The sequence below is a fragment of the Neopelma chrysocephalum genome, unplaced genomic scaffold (assembly GCF_003984885.1).
Source record: "Neopelma chrysocephalum unplaced genomic scaffold, ASM398488v2 Primary Assembly neopelma1_82, whole genome shotgun sequence".
NCBI classification, from domain to species: domain Eukaryota; kingdom Metazoa; phylum Chordata; class Aves; order Passeriformes; family Pipridae; genus Neopelma; species Neopelma chrysocephalum.
The window spans coordinates 3,788,240-3,807,800 of NW_020897744.1; the positions used below are offsets into that span (position 1 = coordinate 3,788,240).

The window sequence follows — 19,561 nt, forward strand, 5'->3', positions numbered from 1 at the left end:
GGGGTGCTGCTGTGCCAAACCTCCTTGGTTCTTCTGGAGCTCCTGGTGATGGTACAGGGTGTCTCTTCCCTGAGCTGCAGGGACACTGAGGTCCTGCTGGGCTCCTTGGATGGCCAAAGCTCTGGCCACAGCCCTTGCACAGGGCTGGGCAGGCCAGGGGTGCCATGGAAGGGAACTCACAGCACTGCCCACCTGGCCCCCCTCTGGGAGGTGGTGGTAGGGGCACAGGGAGATGGGTTTTCACAGAATCATGGAATCATTTAGGTTGGAAAAGCCCTCTAAGATTGTTGAGACCAACCCTTAACCCAGTACTGCCAAGCCCACTGCTAACCCATGTCCCCAAGTGTCACATCTTTAAAATCCTCCAGGGATGGTGACTCCACTGCCCTGCACAGCCTGTGCCAGGGCTGGACAACCCTTGGGGTGTAGACATTTTCCCCTAATATCCAATCTGAACCTCCCCTGGCACAACTCGAGGCTGTTTCCTCTTGTCCTGTTGCACGTTACCCAGAAGAGACAGACCCCCCACCTCCAGCCTCCTGTCAAGGAGGTTGTGCCAGGACACCCTTCCCAAAGAGCCAAAACCACAGAGCATGGAAACTGTTCCCAGACCACCCCGGTGACCCGGGGCAGCGCCTTCCCTTTATTTTTACATCTGCACCCTCCAGAGATGCCAGCCCAGGGTGCTCTTTGTGCAGCTCCAGTGTGAAGCCTGGCCCAGGCTCCGGGTGCTCCCCACCCCTCCCGAGGCCCAGCCCCCTCTTCCCTGTGGATTGAAGGTGAGGGAGGAACTAGAGTAGGCACACCCTGGAACCCAGGACTTGTGCACAGCCCCCAGCTGCCCTTGCAGTGATGAGGCTGCCCCAGGGCCTCTGCCTTCAACACTCAGGGGCTGCAGGGCTGGGGGGGAAAGGGGGAGCTGTGTGAGGCAGATGCCAGCCTTGTCCCAGTGGGATGGGGAGCACCAGCATCCAGAGAACATCCCAACAAATGGGAGTGGCTGTCACAGGGTGCTCCTGACTCCGGGTGCATGGCTTGGGCACAGATCCAGCACCGCGGTGAACACCCGGACTGTCCAGGAGCAGGGCCCAAGCTCTGTCCCACACCCAGGCTTCCAAGGAATGGGATGAGACACCAGAGTCCGGACGGAATCGAGATGTGGATGGGGGATGGAGGCAGTGGGGAGAAACAGTCCTGGCCCCCACACTGCCCCCCTTCAATTCTCCTTTGTGTCTTTGTTCTTGTTCTGAACCTTCTGGTGGACAACACGGAGAGTGGTGAAGAAGTTCCCCAGGAAGAGGATGAAGAAGGGGAGGCCACACATGAGGACCTGTGGGAGGCACAGAGGCACAAGTCAGCAGGAGGGACCTGCCTGGGGCATCCCCCTTCCCAGGGCAGCCCCCCAGGAGCCCCCTTACCTGCCACTCCTTGCATTCTGGGTGCTGGAGCATGCGGAAGAGGGTGATGGCATTGTAGAGCTGCCAGAACTGCAGGAGAGAGGAGATTGAGGGGGAGCTCTGCTCTCAGAGGCTCCATCCCATGCTGACACTCATCCAGCTGCTTCCTCTGGGCACAAACCCCACACCGACCTCATGTGAGGGCAGTGAAACCCCATCCAGGCTCGGGGTCAGAGGGCTCATCGCCAGAGGACCCCAGCTGGGACATCCCCTCCCCTATTGTGTCACCTGGAGCTCAAGGGCTGTGAGAAAGCCTCAGAGCAGCCTTTGCCCATCAGCCTCTGACCAAGGAAGGGCTTTGGAAAGGATTTGGAAAGCTTCTCACCACAGCCCCTCTGCTCTATTCTGCACTTGGCAGAACTGCCCCAGGTCCTCCCCATCTCATTGCTCCAGTTGTGGAGGCGGTGGGTGCTTTGGAGGAAAAGGCTCAGCATTTGTTGGAAGCATTTCCCTGCCCCTGGCATCCCATATCACATGGCTGCAGCAGCCTGTGGGGACTGTGGGATGTCCAGGCTGCTGACCCCACAGCTGGGACTGCAGCACGACCTGCTCCCACCTGAGGCTGTGGCCTCTTGCAGGGATCAGTGCAGACTCACCTGCCCAAAGAAGAGGAAGGGAAGCAGGAACGTGAGGCCTCTCCACATCCAGGACTGGAAACCCTCTGCAAAGGATGAAGGTTTGTGTGAGGACCTGGAACAGGCTGGCATGGAGCAGATGGAGCCCAGTGCCTCTGGACATGGGCAGGGAGGCTCAGTGCCCACTCCATGCCTGGCTGAGAAGGGCCTGCCATGCCAACCTCCCCGTGGGCACCTGTACTCGCATAGGGGATGGCAGCAGGGATTCCTAAGACAGCAGAGGAAGCTGCTCCAGTGGAGCTGCCCTCGCCCATGCTGGAGCCCCTCAGCCCAGCCCTTGGTGTCACAAGGGCCTGAGAGGTGACAGCCCACACAGTACCTGGGGTGTTGGAGGGATATTTCATGTCTGAAAGAGCTTCCTGGGGAAAGTTTGGATGCCAGGAGCCATATCCACTGCCACCTCGCATCCCGAGGGAGCCAGCTGTGGGCTGGTGGTCCCAGGAGAGCGGGGGGGGGGCACCCAGCCTGTGGGGTGCTGCCCTATGGGAGATGCTGCTCTCAGAGCTTTGGCTCCACTTGTAGCTTTTACTGTTTCTGCCACTGACAAACTGCAGCCAAACTGACCTCGGACCAAACTGCCACCGTTACCTTTAACAGAACCCACAGCTCCCAGTTAGCTGGGGCTGGGCTGGAGCTGGGAGGGAGGCTTGGGCAGCCACAGGCCCTGCAGCAATGGTGGGTCCAGCTGGACTGGGACAACCAGCAAGGGGAGATCCCGACTTACCCACGGTCAGATCCATGTTGTGCCTCTCACCCAGCGCTCGCAGGCGGTACAGGCACCCACTCTGGTAGTAATACTGCAGGAACTGCACAAAGCCTGCAAGGAGAGCGTGGCTGCTGTCAGCAGGGGCCCAGGGATTAACTCTTGGCCCCAGCTCTGTGATTACTCTGCCCACAAAGATCACCCCAGTGCCAGGGAGGTGAGGGCAGGACAGAGTCCAAGGGAAAAAGCAGATAAGCCGAGAGCTGTGAGCAGCTGCAGCCAGGTCTGCACGTGCTGCAGAGCCCCACAGGCATGCTCAGCACCCCAGGCCAACCACAGTCCCTGTCCCAGCACAGCACTTACTCTGGTACATGGAGAAGGAGAGAAACTGGTTCCTGAACATCTGGTACATGAGCCCATCTGGCCTGTGGAGAAATGGTGCTGGCTGGGGGACATGGGGCTGGGAGGGGACGGCCAGCCCTGCCCACCCCACAGCTCCTGTGGCTGCAGGTCAGGGCAGCAAAGGCCCCTGTGCCAGAGCCACCCACAGCCCCCTGTGGGACAGGGAACACACACTTACCATGTCAGCATGACACCTGAGAGGAAGGTAGAGATGTAGTGATGCAAAACCCACCAGCCTTTGATTCTGGAAGGCAGACAGAGAGAAGGAGCGTCAGGTCTTGAGTGTGAATCCCAACCCAAAGGTGCATCAGGAGAGTGGAGCAGCCACCTGACAGCTCCCAGGGCAAGATGAGGAGCGGGGCTGGTTGTGAAACATCCGTGCTTGGAGCAGGACCCGGCACCTCCGGTCTGGGCAGCACCAGGAGCTGGGGCCCTTCCAGCCGCTGCTCCACCTTCCCGTGCTGCCTCCACACGGGGAGTTCCTCCTGCCCCGCTCCTACAGCTCCTACCAGGGCTTGCTACACACCCTGAGTAGGAGGGAGCTGCTCCCTTGGGAAGCTCAGAGCTGTTCGATGGGCCCCAATTCCCAGCTTTGCAGAGAAGGACCAACTCGCTGCACCCCGTCCCCGAGCCCCGGGACTCACTTGGATCCGTTGTTGATCAGGATGCTCTCCCGGATGGTGAGGGTGCAGTAGTACCACACCAGAAGGAAGTTAAAGACAGCATCTGTCACCCTGGTGTCACACAAAGGAGGGTGTAAAGAGGTGTGTTGGGGGCACTGGCACTGCTGTGGGACACCCACCCACCACGGGCAGGGACTTGCTTTCCCCCCCCCCCACCACGGCCAGACTGCAATAGCCACAAAGGCCACATCCCCTCCAGGGCAGTGTCCAGATCCTTTATCAGGACCTCCTGTTCAGCTCTGGACCTTGCAGGATGGGAGAAGAGGACATGGGGACCCTGGGAGGAGATCTCTGCCCAGGATCCAAGCCAGACTCACCGGGAGTTGAAGAGGAACCGACAGGAGGAGGAGACAATGAGTAGGATGATGGTGAGGTAGAGCTTGAACTTCTCATATTCATCTTTATAAGCGAACCTGCAGGGAAGCACAAGGAAGTGAAGTGGCTGCTGGAATGCTGCATCCTCCCATCCAACCCAGCTGGACAAAAGTGATGTTCCATTGGGAACATCTGGGACACACTTGGGAAAAACCTTTCCTTGGGGATATTTCTGAGAGAAGAACACACCAGGCTGCTTCCACCCAGGTGGGACACCTTCAAGCACTCCAAACCACCTCAACCTGTCTGGTGGCCCAGACTTTGGGGAAGCTAGGCAGACTGGAGTCTGCACATGTCTCCAAGAGGAGGACTGGAGAACAGGAGAGGGACACAAGCTCCTGGCTGGGCATCTCTGGCATGGGGAAGGCTCTCCTGGGCCAAAACCAACCACTGGTGTTTCCCCAAGGGAAAAGGAGGGGGCTATCCAGTGTCTGTCTTTCCAGGAAGTGCCTAACACAGCGGAAACCCAGACATGGCTTTGGTGGAGGATCCTTTTTAGCTTGTCAGAGCTAATGGTCCATCCCAGCCCAGTGGCAGGAGCTTGAGGGGGAGTCAAGGATTTGGCTGATTCTGTGAAAGGATGCAGAAAACAGCCCAGGAAGGGAAACTACACCAGGTGGGCCAAGCCAGCCCAGTGTCTGGCCAGGAGGAGCTGTTGTTCCTGGTGCCAAGGGGATCCCGAGCCGGGCAAAGCAGAGGTGGCAGCGAGGAGGGAGCCGTACTTGGCCTGTTTGCTGAGCAGTGTGACGTTCACATTCCCGAGCACCAGACTCAGGTACAACCTGGGGAGAGAGCAGAGGTGTTAGGATGGGGACCTGCCTGTGGAGCTGTCCCCTCTCATGCCACCGCTGGGGCCAGGGATGAGCTCCCTCCCAGCTGATTTCCACTTGGAGCTGCCAGGCACAAACGCTCTGGCATCCCCTCCCCAGGGCAGGGGGACGGGTGGCCGAGCACACCACCCACCTCCCGTGGGCACTGGGGTGTTCACCTGGGCTTCCCCCCACACACAGCCACTGTCCAAGGGTGGATGAAGGCCCCGAGCAGGCAGAGGAGCGAGGGGGAAGAGGGCAGTGCTGCAGAGGCTCAGCCTGGCTCCTGCCCAGGTGTCCTCTGGGGAGCCCAAGTGGAGCAGCAGAGCTGTGACCCCCAGGAGCAGGGTGACAGCAGCCTTACAGCCATGGGGATGGGGAGGGTGGACCTGGTGTTTCACCCAGAGCCGAGGTGCCTCTTACCCGTTCTTCTTTGGCAGATAGGCCTCCATCTCAAAGAAAACGTTCTGCCTCTCTTTAATCAGGTTCTCGGCCTCTTGGATGGAAGATGCCTGCTCGGGACTCGCGTGGGCTTTGCATCTGGGGAGGAAACACAGGCACTGGCATCAGGAGAGCCTCTGCAACGTGATCAGCACGTGCTGGCACTCCACAGGTGACTGACTCGGGCAAGGACACCCCAAGGACAGCAAAGGCAGATGGGAGGTAAGTCCATAGCTCTGTCAGGCTGGGATGTTGCTCAAGAGAAGGAAGCAGGAATGGGAGTAAGGTGAGGCCAGAGGAGTTTCTCACCCTCGAGGAAGGATGGGGAGAGCTTGGTGCAGGAGCGTGGCAGTTCATGGTACCTGCAAAGCCCTTGTAAGCTCTGAACTGCAAATGGGGCACAAATTGGGGCACAGGGAAGGGATGCTGGGGAAGATCTGCCTCTCACAGCACTTTGCCATGAGTGAGGCTGCAGAGAGGTTTGTATTTCAGACATGGGGTGAGAGCCCTGTCCTTGCCTCTCTCCCCTCCTGTGCTGTCACAGGACACCGACTTACTTTTTGAGGGAGAGCGAGAGCTCCTTCAGCCGCTTCTTCTGCCGTGCGATGGAGCTGGAGATCCCGTCCTGGAGCTTGGTTAGCTCCTCGAGTTTCTGCTTGTACAGCTTGTGGTTATCCTGGGAAGGAGAGGCCAGCAAGCATTAGAGCTACCTGCCCAGCCATCCCTGTCCTCGGGCCCTCCAAGGGGGCACTGCTGATGCTTCTGTTAAAAAAATGTCCTTAACTTCACCTGCACAGAAGCTGAGTGAGAGGAGGGGTGGCTGCAGAGGACCAGGTGTGTTTGGGGACAGCCTGCAACCAGCCCTGCTTCCATGGGGATTCCCATCCCCAATCCCAAGGAAGGTATCTACAGGTGCAGGCACATCCACAGGACACAGCCTGGTCCTGCCCTTGCACATCCCTCATGTCCAGCCCCCTCCAGCTGTGGGCTGTGAAAGTCCAGCCACCAACGTGGTGATGCTCCCATGGTTGGGAGACCACTGAATGTGCACAGAGGATAGAAAAGACTTGGAAAGAAACGCTGTTTGAGCCAGGGCTGTAACTGAGGGCCGTGGTCACCTGGAGTGGTGGCTTTGAGTGCTGGGATGGCTTAAGTGACTCTCTCTGCCTCCAGGTTCGTGCAGCACCTGCTGCTGCCCTGACTTGTGGCTCTGGGCACCCCCGGGAAGCTGGAAGGAGCCTGTCAATGAGCTGGACAAAGAGGACGGACTCACAGCAGGGCTGCAGCCAAGTGCCTGGTAACCCAACCGCACCTGGGAAAGGCTGGATGCCACTCTCCACTATATTTAGCAAGGAAAGGAGAGAGCGTGCGGGATCAATGCTGCTGCCTGTCCAGGTCAGCTGGAAAACAGCCTCACCTCGGCCACAGCAGCCCGAATGCCACTTCCACCAGGGAATGACACACTGCTCGCAATAACCCTTGGACTAGACCTTGGCACACAAGTTTTAGCTCTTATCGAGCACTTGATCAGCAGATTTAAAAGTTGTTCCCAAAGGAGAAAGGTGAAACTCAGAGTAGAGGAGGGAAACATTCTCCCTCTGGTGACAAGCAGTAGCAGATCTGGATCCCAGACAATCCCAGCTCCCCAGTAGTGATTTATGTCCCTGATCTCTCCCAGGGCATTCCCTGCTTGGCCATCAAGCTTTCCTGCTCCCATCTAGAGTCACCTCCTCCTCTTGCTCTGGAGTTAACTGTGAGCAAGTGGATTTTGTGACAAGTCCTTTAGCTGTGTCAGCATCCCAGCACCACGCTCGGAGACAGCCTGGATCAGGAGCCACCCGGGAGGAGGTTTCCAATGGGAAGGGCCAGCACTGTGTGGCTGCACTCAGTGTTCAAAGTGGGCGACCCGGGACATCCACACAACCCCTATGGAGCAAGAGGAGGTTTCTCAAAGCCTCCCTTGCCCCAGATCTGGGCACAGCAGCGACGTGCCCGCAACAACATCCGCTTCGCCCCGCTCCCGGGGGGGAAGGAGGGGGAAAGGGAACTGGTGCAGCTGCAGCTGAGTGACCTGAGCAGCAGCAGGGGATGGGGTTAGCCAACCTTTCCCTTGGGTGACCCTGTCTGAGCTGAACCCTGCCCACTCCTTCCCCCGGCAGCCCGCGCCCTGGGGATTACACAAAGCAGGTGGAAGCACCTCTGATACCTGTCACCTGCCTGGCACGGAGCCCCCGGTGGGTGGCAGGGCACGGGAGGGAGGGGGACGGGGTACGGAGGGTCGGGACAAGGAGCCTGGCCGCGGTGTGCCCGGATTCCCGGTGATCCCGGCCCGCGGGGCAGTTTGGCTCCGGGCCGGCCCGAGCGGGGCTGACAGGGGCGATAAGGAGCGATAAGGAGCGATAAGGAGCGTGAAACGGCATCTGCGCTCCCGGTCCGACCGTGCCACGCCAGCTCCCAGCCCTTGGACACCGGGAGGTCCGGGCTCTCCACGCCAGCTCCCAGCCCTTGGACACCGGGAGGTCTGGGCTCTCCACGCCAGCTCCGCGCCGGGCCGGGGGCTCAGACCGGCGGACGCCGGTCCTTGGCAAGCGCCGTGCCCGGCACAGCCTGGCACCTCCGCCCCGCTCCCAACTGCTCTGCCCGGGACGCAAGGAAAAGGGGAAAAGCGCCCGCGCTCCAGGAGGGAGCCGCCGGCTGCCCGCGGGACCCGTTGGAGATGCTACGGGGGGGCGCCCGCGGCGGATCCCCCAGGGCTCGGTGCCGGTCACCGCGGGGGGCCGGGGCGGCCCCCGAGCCCCCCGGGCGGGGGTGCGGCGGTACCTGGATGCGCTGGAAGCCGTCCTGCAGCTCCTCCCACTCCCGCAGGCACTCGGCGGCCGAAGCGCCCGCGGCCATGGCGGCGATGGCGGAGCCCGGCCCGGCCCGCGGCCACCGCGCCGCTGCCCCGCCCCCTTCCGGACACGCCCACCCGAGGGCGGGGCCAGGCCTGGGGGCGGGGCCAGGCCGGCCTGTAATTCCCATTACACGGACTCTTCCTTTCGTAGGAATGTTCCTACTAGGTTGGAGTAGTACTCTGGTATGGAGGTGCCGTCTATTTAAAACAGTTCGCTTTTTGAACAATGAAAAGTCGAAACTCTCGCTGCTTTTTACCTTAGTATTTAGGGTGCTTTAATGAAAGCAATTAAATGGACCAGACCATTGTAAATGGCAAACACAGAGTGCTAGGAAAGCCCGGGAGTGTTTTCTGGAATGTTTTTATTTTGGGATGTCAATGAGCAGAATTCACAGTGAGGTAAGAGAGAGGGCGATGCCGAGTTTAGGTTTTGTGTAGCAGGATTGAGGCTTCAAAACTACCAGCTGTGCCAAGAGGTTTGGTTGTTGGATTAGAAGGTGGCAAGTGGGAAGGATGGTCTTCTGAACAATTCAACCAGTGAGTTTGTGGGTAGCTAAGAAGGCACTCACAGGCTGCAGAGACTTCTGAATCATGGAAATTCTATTGTCACCTCTCCAGGCTGGAAGTGGCCACAGTCAGACTCTAAATTTGTCATTCCAGGCTATGGATAAGGAACCTTTTCAGAGATAACCCTACTATGGTTATAGTCTCCTTTGCTTTCTAAAGAGACAAACAGCCTGTAATGGGTCTCATCCTGCAGCACTTGCATTCCCCAAACTGCCACACCTTCTACAGCACAGGTGAGTTCTCCAGGAGGCTCCAGAAGTTGACCCAAAGTAACATGGAGCTAAAGAGGAAAGCTTTTCCACTGAAGTCTTTCTCAAACAGCGTTCAAGTCATTTTCTTGGTGGTGTGAAGGGAGTGCCTTTCCCTGCAGGGTGTTCCCTATCAGTAGTTTGGCTCAGAGATGTCTGTGATGTTGGTCCCGTACATTTGGCACTCCCAGGCCGAGAGCTGTTCCACAAAGCCCCGGTGGGGTCTCATGCTCGGTTTGCACTTCAGGAGGTAATCCCAAGCTCCCTGTAAGCAGAAGAAAAGGAAAGAAGTGTTAGGAATTCAACTGAAAGTCATGAAACGGCTACACTTGCAGACAACACGGCTTTGTATTTGCTCCCTGTGCTGGACAGCAAGAACCTGCAGGCAAGACTTTGGCTGCCAAAGCAGGACAGGCTGGATCCAGATGTGGACTTCAGAGAAGCCTGTCCTGTTCATACTCTGCTCTCCTGGATATGAGGACAGCTCAGGCTGCTTTCATTACCTGGCAGGTATCCTGCATTATTTTATTTTACACCAATGGAGAAATCCAGGCCTGGATTTTCCACCCTAAAATGCTGTTCCTTCCACAGATGATGAACGAAGCAGCAAAGTATCAGCCATTCACAGGTAAGCAACAAAGGTTATCATGGTTTTGGATTGGTGTGACCTGATGTGGCAGAAGCAGCTATGACCCTGCAGTTATCCCACTGCATTATTTACAGACATCTTAACTATTTATCAGTTCCAAGTAATCACCCAGGGACTCTGACACACACAGGGCAGATCCACCAGCATTGCTGTGCATTACTTCAGCTGCATCCCTGTGTTTTCCCAGCAGTGCTCATCTTCCTGCTTCTAAAAGAGTTTGCCCCCTGCACTTGGAGGGTTGCTTAAGTGTAATGAGACCAAAGGTCAGCAGATAGTGCTCCATTGGTTTGTTTTGCTAATCTCTGTGATTCTGCAGGCTCTGAGGCTGATCTTCCAATATTTACTCCTCTGGGACCACAGTGTGGGTGTCTCCAGTTTCCCTGGACTCAACAGATCTACTCACATATTGATTACTAACAGAATAAGGGGCCACACATCCCAAATCTGCCTTGCTTTTGGAAGCTTTCAAAGATCTTTGCCTGGATTGGCTGGAGAATCACACGGGAATCTGTTGCACTGCTTTTGTCTGCAAGAAACAAACTTGCCTGCCAGGGTAATCCCCCCAGGAAAGCTTTGCCCAGCCAACAGTGGGCAAGCACTGCCCTGTCAACCTTTTCTTCTTTTTTTTGGGGGGGGGGCACTTAGTAAAAGTGCCAACTGAGAGGAATGGCAAGGATCAGCCTTTGACTTTTGCACTGCCATGCAAGCCCGGTCTGAAATTCAGTGTGCAAGTGGCTGGTTATCAGCGTGCAGGAGCAATTACACCCATGTTAGTGCAGGGACTGAGCCATGTCTGCAGCCCTGCTGGCACCCTCAGCCTCTAATTACCCACTGGCACACAGCCACGGAAAGAGATTTCCTCTTACGTTGCAAATGTTTGCACAAAATCAATAAAATGATTAGATACAGGCCCAGCTTAAGTGAAGTTTGGATCAATCCATTCAAGCTCCCAGAGGAGACTTTCTACACAAGGATAAGGAGATGCTGTTCAGTTCCCATGGGAACTCATTTGCTCTGTGTTAGCAGGTACCATGAGATAGTGCTTAGGGCAGCACAATACTCATGTGTTGTATGGAAAGGGAGAAAGGGCACCAGGGGAGAGGCCACCAGGCTCTTGCACAGCCAGGCCATTCTCAGCCATCCTTCATCCATTTCTTACATTATTCAGAGCTATGGAACAGCATGTACTGGCCATCTAACCTATACATCTCTCCTGAGTGAGTATTATCCCATTCCAGCTTTCTCTACAGCAGTATCTGTGGGAGGGGATTGCTTCTGGAGAAATAAAATGGGGTTTCAGAAGGGGTCAGCGCTGATGCTGAAGTCAGTGGTAAATCAGAGCCCTGCAAACACTGGTTTCTGAACTTCCCTGTAACACCATGGAATTAAGAGGTGGGATTACCTGCAGTAGCTTCCACTCTCTTTCTCAGATCCAGGAGAGAAATACCATGTTCTCTAACCACAGCTTTAGTTTTATAGCCCTGTAGTTAAGTAGGGAAATGCAAGGATATCACAGGTGCCAGGGTAAGAACTCACAGACCCAAAATCACACTTAAGCCAACTCCTTAATGGTATAAAGAAGATGCAATCTCTGATCATATAATCAGTTACATTATCACGTGGATATTCTGCATGAAATCACAGACAGTGAATGTACTACTGCTGCAGTGATGAGGCTTCAGAAAGAGAAATCAAGTGCAGACCCAGCCAGTCTCCGTGGGAACTGTGACAGTGACATACCTTCAGGGAAAGCCGGCAGGAATGCATGAGATAGGCCAGGATGGCTGTGCTGCTCCGGCTTATCCCCAGGCTGGAGAACACCAGCACTGCTCCGCCATCCATCTGAGCATCTGAGTAAAGAAACGCCAATCACAAATTAATGATCTGGGAAATCAAGCTTCCAAAGGTAGAGCCAAGCACTAATTCGGTGACAGCTGACAGGCTGAGCGACAGGAGCCCTTAGGAACCCTGACAGCAGCAGATGGGCACTGCCAGCTCCCATTTCTGTAAGCATTTGCCTTTCTGAGAAATCCACTTGGTTAAAATGTGGCTTTGAAGACCAGGACCAGTGACAATAACCAGTCAATGCTTCATTGCACATCAGTGTCACCTTTACATCGGGGAACTGAAGAAATGTGGTCTACCACGATTCATCAGCTGTGGTCAGCATCACTCACATCACCTGCTCAAACTCTTCCCAGAAAGGCTTAAAGGTATTGAAATTTCTGATGAACTGCCTGCTCTCCATGCAGGCTGGAGCAATCAGCTCCCAAACTGGAGGGGACTGAGACTCTAAATCCCTTCCCTCTCCCCATGGACATCACCAGCAGGAAGCATGTACATGCCAGCTGGGGCACTGGTTTTATGATGTTTTTATGATGGATACTTTGTGGTGAAAATTGCAAAGATCAGCAAACCCATTTGCTACCACAGGATGTTGTCAGTGGCTCCTAACCACATTAACTCTGCTGCCTGTGCCAAGAAGGTTGCATATTTAATTAATCCTTTCTCTCTCTCTCTCTAGACAGCATGATGTTTTTAGAATATTAGCAAATGAACAATAGAATTCATAGGGCAAAGCCTTTTACTGTTGCTGAGATGTTCTGTTGGTTCTGCTTGCTTTTTTTTTTCAAGCACCATAACAGCATTTTCTAACTTATTTCTATAATGAGATACTATTTCTGTTCTAAGAACCTGAGTAGAAGTTGCCTCACTCCAACATACACCTGGCATGAGAATATCCACACTCCTCTCAGAGTAGGTGGAGAGCTTTGGTCTGGTGTTCACCCATAACTGTTACAATTTGAATATTCTGCTCTCGAGGGCCAAGTAAACAGTTCCACTATCAAGTAAACAGTGTAATACTTTCACAAGAGCTAAAGATAATAAACTCTTGTAGTCTGCCTTGGAAACTTGCACAAACTGATGGGAGAAAGAAACTGTCTTCTGAAACACTACTGGGAAAAAACATGGGGTACAACGAAAGGCAAGCAAGTGAATTTCAGCATTTGGGCACATGCAAATCATCAAATCCAGTTCAGGACTACAAAATTATATCCTCAAATGTTGTTTCCTTGTTCCTTTGCATCCAGTTGTCATTTCTGATATTGTACTTGGATTATAAGGTCTGTGGGGACAGGGTGGTCTTTTGCTTCTGAACAAGACTCCGCTCAGCAGGGCCCTGCTCTGTGGCAGGTGTTATTTGATAAGTGTGATAAAAGATAACGACAGGGTTTGACAGCATCACAGGATGGAGCTGCAGGAGCCGTGTCTGCTGTGCAGCTGCAGGCACTGAGCTGGAGAGTGTGTTTTTTCATGCCCTATCTGATGTAATCAGCCAAAGGCAGGTTGATGCCACCCAACCTGAAAGTCTTCTCAGGCTCTACGGTGGGTTTGCACTGCAAATCTTAAAGATTAGCAGCACCTTGTGGAAAGTTCCCTAATGTGGGTCACACTCTGGTTCAAATAAAGCTGTGATGGTTGAAGATTTGGGCTGGTAAGAGTCAAAGGGTTGTTGCAAAGGACTAAGAGGGAATCCTATGGAGCTCTGGTGCACACTTTACAGCAAAGCCTTTTCAGGTCAGGCGGAAAGCTGCCTGTTACCAGAGTGAGATGTTCTTTACAGTGAGCAGGAACATCAGATTCAGATGCCCTGTAAAATCTCCTCTCTGGCCAACAGGCTGGATAGTGAGGCAGGTCCACCATCCATCAGGGTGTGGGCTTGCTTGGGAGTGTGCTGATCGTGAATGATTACGACCCTGCTGCCTGAGCTTCCTGTTGGAGTGAATTGCTGTCACTCCCATCTAATATCCTCGAGTGAGCAAGGTCTCAGGAATTCCAGATCAGGATCAACTCACCTATGAAATGAGAAATGATGGGAAAGAAAGAAAAAAGATCTGCTTCAAGTGAATCTGGAACAGGTATGTGGAGGGATTCACCATCTTCTGCAAACCTGGAAAGAGAGCACACAGACCACATGGACCAGGGAAGCAGTTTTGACAAGATGTGTTTGTTGGAGGCAAGGTGATAATTTTGTTTGCTGTTACACATGTAAGTTTTTCATCATCATCATCATTAACATTATGATAAGGGATTTGTTATGGTGAGACACCGAGATGTTTGTAACACAGATCCAGTTTAATTACTGATTTTCCACTCTACGTGGTATCAGCATCACTGCCTTAACCTACAGCTTCCTTTATCTGAGAGATAAATGCAAACAGATGAACTAAAAGCCAACGTGCCTTCACAGCACGTGTGTGTTGGCTGTTTTGTGAACAGAGCCCCCCCATGTCACTTGATGTCATTCTCTATGACAGCATCTCCCCCTTCCAAAAGCTCAGAGAACTCAACTCGAAGAACTCATAGAGCAAAACACTGGTGAGGAATTTCCAAAATGTGAAAGCACATCACGCAGAGGGCATGGGAATATTACCCACAGTGCAGAGACCTTCCTCCAGAGCCAAAGGTGTGAGAAATGTCTGCTGGTACACGTGTCCTGGGTGATGGGTAATTGGATTTGTTGCTGACGTTGTTTGGGTCACCTCCTTGAGAAATGCCACTGGATTTTTCACTGTGTGAAATGGCATTTCCAGCACAACCTGCAGACTGGTCATGGACAGAGTAGGAAGGAAGGAAGACCAGCAATGTGACACATGGGTGATTTAGCTTTTACACTGATGTGTTTGCAAGATTTTGCTCTGAAAGCTATTCAGAGATATAGGTTTTTCCTTGGAGAATGGTAGTATATGATAGACTCGAAATGCCTTGTGTTTCCCACTCCTCTCACCCAACCCACCCATGGCATGGTCAAGGGCTGCAGGACTGTGTTGCTGCTCTGGGGTAGAGATTGGAAAAATGAGCATGAAATGGCACTGGAATCTGCAGCGAACAACAGAGGTTTCCTTGGAAGTTCACAGGCACTGACTGCTCTGTGAACAGACTCTGTGCCACCTCATTTATTCACATCACAGACATTGGTGAGGGTAAACCTTGAACTGTTTAACTTACAGTGTTCCAGGCTGTTCAGAGACATTGACTAGTGCTTTGATCCTCAGATCTTTCTGAATTTTTTGGTCACAGGCCTGCTTGAAATTGCCCATATATAACTTTAAAGGCAGTATTTCTACAGGGTATGGCTGGAAGTTGTCTAGTTCCTGCCGGAAAGAAACCATAGGCTCAGGTTAGAGAGGGTCTTTGCTCCCATTAGCTTGCTAAGTTCTTAAACATAAGTCATGTGAAGAATTGAACAAGCACTTAGTCAACAGCCCATGACACAATTTAGTGTAATGATTCATTCAATCACCTGGACTTTCTGTATATTGAAGTCTTTAGTAGATTTACTGAGAATAATTAACAGCATCACTGTCATCGCAGTGTTACTTGAAACGAACCCTGACTAAACAGGAGGTGGAATATATCCTTCCCATTGTCTGCAGGGACTGCAGCATAACAGATCCATTTGATGTTCTCCCTGGTTACTGTTTGAAGGGCTAAATGAAATCATCTGCCACCTGCAGAGCTGCAGGTGCCCTGTAGTGGCAGAGCACAACTCTGCAGCTGCTTCCGGTGCCTGCAGCGTGGAGGCTGAGAATGAAAACACACAAGAAGCCTCGACATCTTGATGGATACTCTGCTATTGCTGCAGCAGCACAAAGCAGCAGCCTAAACCAACAGTGAACAGCTTAAACTGAGAGGCAGGGAGGTACTCTGTGTCCGTGTGAATCCGATGGGGGAGCTCAGCAATGTGTTGCCCTTCACAAAGCAGCACAAAGTGAATCGATTTTGCCTCCTGTGCTGTAGCATCCCACAGGTCAGCACAGTGTCATGGGCTGTTTCCTGTGAACCAGGAGGGAACAAAGGACACGTTGCAATGAGATGCTTTCTGCTGACCAGCACCTTCTTAGCCTGCCCTGCCTCAGGTCCTGTCCTAGGTGTGAAATAAAGGGTGATTGTTTCTCATGAGCTAAATAGATCGATGTTTGTAGGTGAAACCAAATATTAGGATACCAGTGTTTGAGTGGACTGCTGTTTTCTTTCTGGGCCTATTGAGAGAATGCACCAGCACTTGCTTTGTGATCCTTCCCGATGAAAACACATGGAACATAGTGCTTGGTAGGAATTGCACTTCTGTCTGAAAACATTTGCTGTGTACTATCCCAGATAACCACGTGTGAGAGAGGACCCTGCTTCTTTTCATCATTTGCTAGTGTTTGTTCAGTTATCTGTACTCTCCCCAGGCCAGTTTCGGGGTTATCAGGGAAACATTCCCAGGTTATTTCCACGAGCTTTCTTTCACACAATGGAAGAGGAAAAAGTGTGGCTGCAAAAGAATCAGTGGTGAGACTCAGGGCAAGCACAGCAATTGAGATGACATTTAATTCCTTTGCTTGAAATTACTGTGATACTACATTTGCAACGCCATTTAACTTGAATTCATCAGCCATCATCAGCTGAATATGAATGCTAATTCTACTTTCAGATTAGTCTCATGTCACCTGAGGCATCCACAGTGTCTTCTGAGTCCTCAGAAAAGGAAAACAAGCTGAAAATTGCCTGTACCCTCCCTTCAGGACGAGCACGTGGTGGCGGGTGAACTCCTGAAAGTTTCTGGCATGTAGGAATGCAGCTCCTTCCTGAGTACCTAAGGAGACCAAAAAGCTGTTTGCCAGGGCAGGTTCAGTGTCTCCATCATCTGCCTCCCCAACACCCACAGCAATTCCCATTTCATTTAATTTAATGCTCTGTAGAAAACCTTGCTAAAAGCTCAACTTATTCTGTACCTGTGTGCTGCTTTCACCTCTTGTCCGATCTTTTATTCCTCTCCTTGATTCTTCTGTAGGTCTAGAGAAAGGTGTTTGGGTTTTTTTCTTTCTCTCCTCTTTTTTCTTTGGGAAATACTTGTAATAAGTTCCCACAAGAGGGAAGTATTATTAATTTAAATCTACTAATCGTAGCTTTACAGAGGCCCTTTTCTTTAGTTTGCTTTAGGCAAAGGGGGAAAGAAGGAAGTGTCTTAAATCCTTCTCAAGTGTTTTAAACACTCTCCTCAATGAAGTAAATTATGTGAGATGGTTGCTCCTCTTCCCAAGGGATCCATCCTGCTTCCCTCTAGCTATGTCTGCTTTAGAAATAGATCAGCACAATAGAAACCCACTTCGGATTCTTCACACCTTCCCTTTAATGCCTCATCACCGAGCATTTAGGAACATCCTTCTTTTTCATTCCCCTTACACACCCACGTTTTTTTCCTTTGTTAAGTGATGTAAATCTTTGCTAAAACTATTGTAGACTTTGTAAACCTCCTAAGAGCCAAATAAACATACAGAAGTCCTGCACACAGCAGAACTCCCTGCCGAAGGATGTGTGAAAGCTAAACAATTCCATGGTTCAAGCAGGGCTGAACAATGACATGGAAAGGTTTCCAGCTCTTCTCACTTCCCGGTGAACTCCATCAAATCATCACCCCCATTAAAGGTACATCTTTTTAAGTATCATGATGTGAAAGCCTTTTCTAGCCCTCAGAGAAGGAAGTACTCACTCTGGGAATGCACGAGACTTGAGCCACTGTTTCCGGTCCCTGAAGCAGCACTGCTCCCTAAAAGGCAATCGTTGGACAAGCCCAGTCTCAGGGAAATGTGGGGGGGAAAAAAGAACCCATTCCTCACATGCATCAAGAAGCTTCAGGGGATCATCCACAGATGGAAACCAGGCCTGCCAGGATGCTTTGAAATAAAACCTGGATTTTTGAAGCCTAAGAACATACACAACACAGTGAAAAACCAGAGGCATAGAATGGATGATCATTTTTCAATTAAAACTGGGAACATTTGCATCTCTTCCAATGAGTTGCATACAATTAAATGAGGAATGGGATGAATATCTCTCTGGCAGTGAGGTCTTGACTGATACAGGTCCCACGTACCTGTTTCTTTCTCCTCTTCATCATAGTCACAGCAGCTCAAAACGCTGGTGTTGTAGTCATACACCACACAGTGTCTGACATAGCCCAACTCCTCCGCATTCGGGGTCAGATACTCCCCTCTAGGACTCTACAAAATCACAGAGGGATTCTGTCAGGAGCACAGCTCCACTCTGCTCTTGTGGCATCAACAGTCCCGACATCTTGCAAGCTACAACTCTCTAGCTACGTGTTGGTTTGTCCGTGTGGGTGTGAGTGACGCTGAGAGCCCCAGTTAGGGGCCAGAAATTATGCAAACTGCTCTGATTGCTTCATCACCCACAGCGGGGCAGATGCCAGCACTGTCCTTGCGAGACAAGGCTACAAGATGTGAGTCCTTGTGCAATATTTTTCCTGATATTCAGCCCCTATGTGCCAATCCTTCGGGCTGCTGAGGCCACCTTTGCTTTGTGACAGAATACATCCCCCCAGTGGCAGCCACGGAGCACGGCTGCAACAGGCACGGGAGAGGATGGGACGTTTCCCGGGGGTTTTAAACCAGTTTTGGCTTCCTGCTAATTGCTGAATCAAGGGGTGGTTCACTCAAACAATGCCCTCACCCGTTCAATCCTGCGGGCTGTAACAATGTGGCTCTCGTCGAATTCACGCTGAGTACGGGCATCTGAAAAAACCAACCGAGACAGAGCAATTGGCTTGTAAAGGTTGAATTCTGTTTGTGATTTGGTCAGCGGGAATTCAGGCACTGGCATTACCCAGAGAAGAGAGATTTGGGGCTGTGGCATTTGGGGATATGATTTAGGAGTGGTTATGGTGGTGCTGGGTTGATGGTTGGACTGGATGATCTTGAAAGTCTCTTTCCAACCTTGACAACTCTGTGATTTGGTTTTTTAGGAACTGAGGCTTTCTGGTGTGGCTATAACAACCTCCAGGATGGATGTGAGTGTGTGTGCAACACCAAGTGATGCCAGCAGACTTAGTCCTGACCCAAGTGTGTTCCTGTAGCATTCCCAGCACCAGTCCTGTGCCTGCTCTGACCTCTGCCCAGCACCTCTGCCTCTGCTGCCCCAGAGCTGGGCAGAGGGGCACCAGAGAGACCTCAACCCCACTCCCAAACTGGCTGACTCCTTCACCAAAACATTTAATAATATTGCAATATCAGACACCCTTCTGGGGGGTATTGGCACTATGCAAGATGCAAATGCTTATCAGCAATCCTTGTGAAATGGTTGAAAGATCTTGTCCACCTCTAAAATTGCTGGAAGTAGCGGGGGAGAGTGTGTATCCATGGGATGGATCAGAGCAGGGAGAGCTGGACATAAGGAAAGCCGGAGCAGGACCAGGCTGAGCACAGCGCCTGGCTGCAGGCAGGGACAGGAAAAGCCTGGGGCAGCAGCAGGCAGGGGCAGGGATAAGCAGGAGGCAGGGACAGTAGCAGCAGGCAGGGGGCAGGCAGGGGTAGGGACAAAGACAGGGATAGGTAGGAGCAGGAAACAGCAGGCAGGGATGGGCAGGGGTAGGCAGGGACAGCAGCAGGCAGGAGCAGCAGGCAGGGACGGGCCTGTGCCGCGGCCTCACCCAGCAGGCACAGGTAGTTGGGCTCCGCCAGCCGCGGGAACCGCCGGCACTGGTTGATGATGTTGTAGAGGTGTCGGGGCTCACAGAGCGCCACCCCTGCCATCCCCGGCGGGCTGTCGCCGACTATCGCGACACCTCGATCCCGCCCTCTCCCTGCGCCCGGCCCGGGGAGCGACGCCCGCCCGTCTCCAAGGTTACCTCTG

The 19,561-nt window shown here is 52.7% G+C and overlaps 2 protein-coding genes and 1 long non-coding RNA gene across 3 annotated transcripts; 1 reads left to right on the forward strand and 2 right to left on the reverse strand.

Moving 5' to 3' along the window:
* Positions 1–598: 598 nt before the first annotated feature.
* Positions 599–8,431, reverse strand: TMEM120A (transmembrane protein 120A). Its single transcript, XM_027690828.1, has 12 exons — positions 8,326–8,431; positions 6,063–6,181; positions 5,488–5,604; positions 4,978–5,037; positions 4,198–4,293; positions 3,842–3,931; positions 3,376–3,441; positions 3,159–3,220; positions 2,817–2,909; positions 2,054–2,118; positions 1,419–1,487; positions 599–1,330 (listed from the first exon to the last, which is right to left on the reverse strand). The coding sequence occupies exons 1-12, from the start codon at positions 8,398–8,400 to the stop codon at positions 1,217–1,219; spliced, it is 1,026 nt and encodes a 341-aa protein (XP_027546629.1). The 5' UTR covers positions 8,401–8,431; the 3' UTR covers positions 599–1,216.
* A 311-nt stretch (positions 8,432–8,742) lies between these two features.
* On the reverse strand, positions 8,743–19,550 carry STYXL1 (serine/threonine/tyrosine interacting like 1). Its single transcript, XM_027690830.1, has 9 exons — positions 19,359–19,550; positions 18,383–18,444; positions 17,787–17,913; positions 17,403–17,459; positions 16,360–16,505; positions 14,873–15,018; positions 13,720–13,814; positions 11,603–11,712; positions 8,743–9,478 (listed from the first exon to the last, which is right to left on the reverse strand). Exons 1-9 carry the CDS (start codon positions 19,459–19,461, stop codon positions 9,347–9,349), a joined length of 978 nt encoding a protein of 325 aa, XP_027546631.1. The 5' UTR covers positions 19,462–19,550; the 3' UTR covers positions 8,743–9,346.
* Positions 14,235–15,826, forward strand: LOC113971191. Its single transcript, XR_003535471.1, has 2 exons — positions 14,235–14,330; positions 15,353–15,826. It is a non-coding gene; the product is annotated as an uncharacterized LOC113971191 (long non-coding RNA).
* Positions 19,551–19,561: the final 11 nt, after the last annotated feature.

Excerpts from the sequence above, each read along its gene's own strand:
- STYXL1 (XM_027690830.1), bottom strand. The coding sequence starts at position 19,461 with ATGGCAGGGGTGGCGCTCTGTGAGCCCCGACACCTCTACAACATCATC. Across the intron at positions 15,019-16,359 it reads AGACACTGTGGATGCCTCAG|GAACTAGACAACTTCCAGCC; the intron begins GTGACATGAGAC and ends TCTTTCCGGCAG. Across the intron at positions 9,479-11,602 it reads CCTGCCGGCTTTCCCTGAAG|GGAGCTTGGGATTACCTCCT; the intron begins GTATGTCACTGT and ends TTCTGCTTACAG.
- TMEM120A (XM_027690828.1), bottom strand. The coding sequence starts at position 8,400 with ATGGCCGCGGGCGCTTCGGCCGCCGAGTGCCTGCGGGAGTGGGAGGAG. Across the intron at positions 5,605-6,062 it reads CTCTCGCTCTCCCTCAAAAA|ATGCAAAGCCCACGCGAGTC; the intron begins GTAAGTCGGTGT and ends TTTCCTCCCCAG. Across the intron at positions 1,488-2,053 it reads CCTTCCTCTTCTTTGGGCAG|TTCTGGCAGCTCTACAATGC; the intron begins GTGAGTCTGCAC and ends TCTCTCCTGCAG.